The sequence below is a fragment of the Sinocyclocheilus grahami genome, unplaced genomic scaffold (assembly GCF_001515645.1).
Source record: "Sinocyclocheilus grahami isolate Dianchi unplaced genomic scaffold, SAMN03320097.WGS_v1.1 scaffold2183.1, whole genome shotgun sequence".
Classification (NCBI taxonomy): domain Eukaryota; kingdom Metazoa; phylum Chordata; class Actinopteri; order Cypriniformes; family Cyprinidae; genus Sinocyclocheilus; species Sinocyclocheilus grahami.
This window is the reverse complement of record NW_015507362.1, coordinates 1631-5779: the sequence shown is the minus strand read 5'-3', so window position 1 is coordinate 5779 and position 4149 is coordinate 1631. Positions and strand designations below refer to the sequence as shown.

The 4149-nt window shown below is 37.7% G+C and overlaps 1 protein-coding gene across 1 annotated transcript; it reads left to right on the top strand.

Moving 5' to 3' along the window:
• The first annotated feature begins 311 nt into the window (after positions 1–311).
• On the top strand, positions 312–3697 carry LOC107574321 (SLAM family member 9-like). Its single transcript, XM_016260765.1, has 6 exons — positions 312–342; positions 614–946; positions 1096–1407; positions 1474–1608; positions 1793–1860; positions 3644–3697. The coding sequence occupies exons 1-6, from the start codon at positions 312–314 to the stop codon at positions 3695–3697; spliced, it is 933 nt and encodes a 310-aa protein (XP_016116251.1).
• Positions 3698–4149: the final 452 nt, after the last annotated feature.

Below are 4149 nucleotides of genomic sequence, written 5' to 3'. Positions count from 1 at the left end.
TATGGTTATTTGTTGTTGTTGTTGTTAAGAATTAGACAATTTTCATCTGCTACTATCTGTACCAAATAAATCATTACTATGAGAAATCTCATGGGAAATCTTGACAGCAAATGTAGATGTCTTTGTTTATGTTCCGCATGGTGACTCAGAAAGCCAAAACCTTCCACTGAGTTGCTTTTAAATATCAGGCAATTTTTGTTTTTCTTTTTGGTTTAAATGTAAATTCTATTTTAAAATAATTCCATGGTTTAAAAATTTTAAATGCAGTCATCATACATTTCTACAAAAGTCATGAAAAGTCACTAGTCCAAATGCGCAGGAGCCATGAGATCATGAAAGACGGTAATAAAACAGTGAGTTTGTTTTATACTGTTCTAAATGTCTCATTTACTAAGTATTGAAAATATTCAGCACAACTAAACTATGTAACTTTACACACTGATTTTACCCCACAGCAGATAACTTTAAAACAAATCCCTGTTCAGGTTGTGTCTCTGCTGTTGTTGTGGATATTCTTCAGTTCACATGCAAATGATTAAAACTACAGCTGATTTCAGGATTAGTAAACCAACAGGAGCATTGATCTGTGACAAAACCTCTTTATGTTCATCAGGTGTGTTTGGTGCAGAAACTAATGAAATACAGTCAGTGTCAGTGATGGAGGGAGATTCTGTCACTTTAAAAACTAATGTTACTGAATTACATGGAGATGAAGACATAACATGGAAATTTGGAGCTGAAAAGTCTCTCATAGTTAAAATCACTGAGAAACGAAACTTTTCAACATTTGATGTTCCTGATGGGAGATTTAGAGACAGACTGAAGCTGGATGATAAGACTGGATCTCTGACCATCACTAACATCACAACTCAACATGCTGGACGCTATGAACAACAGAAAAGGGGAGTGAAACTGTCATCAAAAATATTCAGTGTTTCTGTTTATCGTGAGTAGAGATTATTTGTCCTACCATTTACATATTATTGTTTTATAGTTTGAGGTGACAGATCGTACAAAAACTCACTCAACACTAAACCAGTAAAATAAAATTGTTTTACTTTATCCATATTTCTGTTTATTCTCTCATGTTTTTAGCTCATCTGCCTGTTCCTGTCATTAGAAGAGACTGTTCTTCTTCATCATCATCATCATCATCATATTGTTCATTGTTGTGTTCAGTGGTGAATGTGAGTCATGTGACTCTCTCCTGGTACAAAGGAAACAGTTTATTGTCCAGCATCAGTGTGTCTGATCTCAGCATCAGTCTCTCTCTACCTCTGGAGGTGGAATATCAGGATAACAACACCTACAGCTGTGTGCTCAACAATCCCATCAGCAACCAGACCACACATCTGGACATCAGTCAACTCTGTCACACATGTTCAGGTACGGCAGCACTATATATGTGTTTATTAATTGACATGCTATTTTCTTATAGATCAGACTGACACATTCACTTCTCTTTGATTACAGCATTGGATGAACACTTTACTTCACAATCAGTCTTTCTGATAGTGCTGGTTTCTGCTGCTGCTGGATCTCTGTTGATTGTAGCTGCATTTGGGATCTTCTGCATCTGCAGGAAACACAGAAAAACTGATCAAGAAGGCAAGAGTTGCCTAAATGACATGTAGATTTTTAGTTTAAAAGTACACTTGATAATGCTGTCAAAAATAATTTGGCATTAAAAACACAATTGCATACATTAATGCTTTACCTTGTTGCAAAGAAACAGATCTAGATAAGATTGTGTTTTGTTGTTTTAATGCATCTATTATTGTTGTCAAAACAGTTCAGACTCGTACAGAAGAGATCGCTTACTCTGATCTGACATTTCACAGAAGAAATGAACAGAAATCGGTAAGACTAATTATTCCTAATTGCATGTTACTCTGTCAACTAAGAAACTATACTGTGTATATATACTAACTAATATAATGCTGGATCTTTAAAACTTCTGTCAACACTACAGACTTCAACTCTCAACATTTTTTTTGTTCAATTAATTTAATTTAACATTAGAAAATATGTCCATAAAACGAATTCAGGTTTATTCAACAGAAACAAGTCCAGGTTTGTGTGTCAGCTGACTACTATAGTATCACATATTAGTGAAAACATAATTTATTGTTGGAATGAAGCACAGTTATTTCTCACTATAATAATATTTGTGCATTGCATTTACATTTATTTATTTAGCAGACACTTTTATCCAAAGCGACTTTCAATTGGGGAATGCATCAAGTGATTCATCTTAAAGAGGCATATAGACACAAGAAGTGCTCGTAATACCAAGTTTCAAGCATTGTTCAAGCATTGTTCAAATAAGTACAAGCTAGACAGGGAAAGAAAACTGTGAAAAAAAAGTGTCAAAGTGTCAAAGTCAAATAGTGACGAAAGAGATGAGTTTTCAGCTGTCGCTTGACAATTGTCAGTAAATCAGCATTCCGGATAAGGGTTGGAAGATCATTCCACCAGCCAGGAACGGTGAACGAGAATGTTCTGGAAAATTATTTTGAGCCTCTCTGTGATTGTACCACGAGGCGTCGCTCACTAGTGGATCTCAGACTTCTGGAGGGGATGTAGATTCGTAGTAGTGAGTGGAAGTAGGCGGGTGCTGAGCCTGTGGCTGTTCTATATGCAAGCATCAATGTCTTGAACTTGATGCGAGCCGCAACCGGCAGCCAATGCAGGGAGATAAAGAGAGGTGTGACGTGGGCCCTTTTGGGCTCGTTGCATTCTGCATTCTGAATTATTTGTAAAGGTTTGACTGTGCATGATGGAAGTCCAGTCAGAAGAGCATTGCAGTAGTCCAGCCTGGAAATGACAAGGGCCTGGATACAGGTCTGTAGTTATCTATAAGTGAAGTGTTTAATGTAGGTTTTTTGAGCAGTGGGGTTACCCAAGCATGCTTAAATGCAGAGGGGGAAGTGCCTGTGAGAAGAGATGTATTGATGTGTGTGAGTGCTGGTAAGAGTGTAGGAGAGATTGCTTGGAGGAGGTGCGAGGGGATTGGGTCTAGAGGGCATGTTGTAGGATGGCTGGAGAGGAGAAGTTTGGATACTTCTGCCTCAGTGAGGGGACAGAAGGAGAAGAGGGGGTGTTTTAGCCATGGATGTTAGTTGGTTTGAGTCCCTGTATGTGTGGAGCCGAGAACTGAATACTGATTGTTCTAGTTTTGTCTGTGAAGAATGTGGCGAAATCATCAGCTGTTATAGAAGTGGTGGGAGGTGGTGGAGGGGGGCAGAGGAGAGAATTGAATGTTTTGAAGAGGTTAGGAGCGCTGTTGATCTTGTTGTGGAAATATGAAGATTTGGACACGTTACACACCAAACATCTTTCCCTTGGCTGAAAAATATATGCTTACATTTCTACAAGTGGACTGAACCTTGTGTTTGCTAACTTTAGCAGAAACTCACTGTTAAACCATCCAAAAGCTAAATCACACATTAGACCAGATTTTTTGTGTCCAATTCGGAATTATTTCAATCCATTGTATAGTATTCATGCGAATCAGTGAAGCCAGAAAGTTACATGCTATGTCACAACCAAAGGAATTTGTCTGTCCAAGATGTCTTTCTAAGAGAGTCACACTTCTCTTTGTTTTTAAGTGTTAACATCTCTTGTGTAATGTTTTTTTTAGCATGTTAAAGAGGAAGACAATGTGGAGTATGCACCTGTTGCCACGAGAATATGATCTTCAGTCTTCAGTGTTTTTCTATCAGATCTGTGTCACTGCTTTTACTAGGAATCTCCTGCAACAACCTCAAACTCTGATTCTTGGGATGAGTTTAAGGATTGTTGAGAATCACCACGTGTGACACTTAAGGACTGATTATTGAAAGGATCCCCTAAAAATATACCTTTGTCTCATTTATGTACACCTGTTGGATAGACAAACAACTTGTGCATGAGAATGTGTCTACTGCTGGATGATTGTGTTGGATGTATTATTCTTTAGTATGATGTATTAGACTTATTTTGATGTAACAAAGTGGTTAAGTGTGTGAGTTGTTTACTATATTATTTGAGTGATTCAGACTGATTCGCTAATGCGCAACATGCACAAACACAATAGGCGGGATTTATGCATGAACCAATCACAGCCAAACATAACCAGTCATATCCAAACACGTGACTTTCATTCTG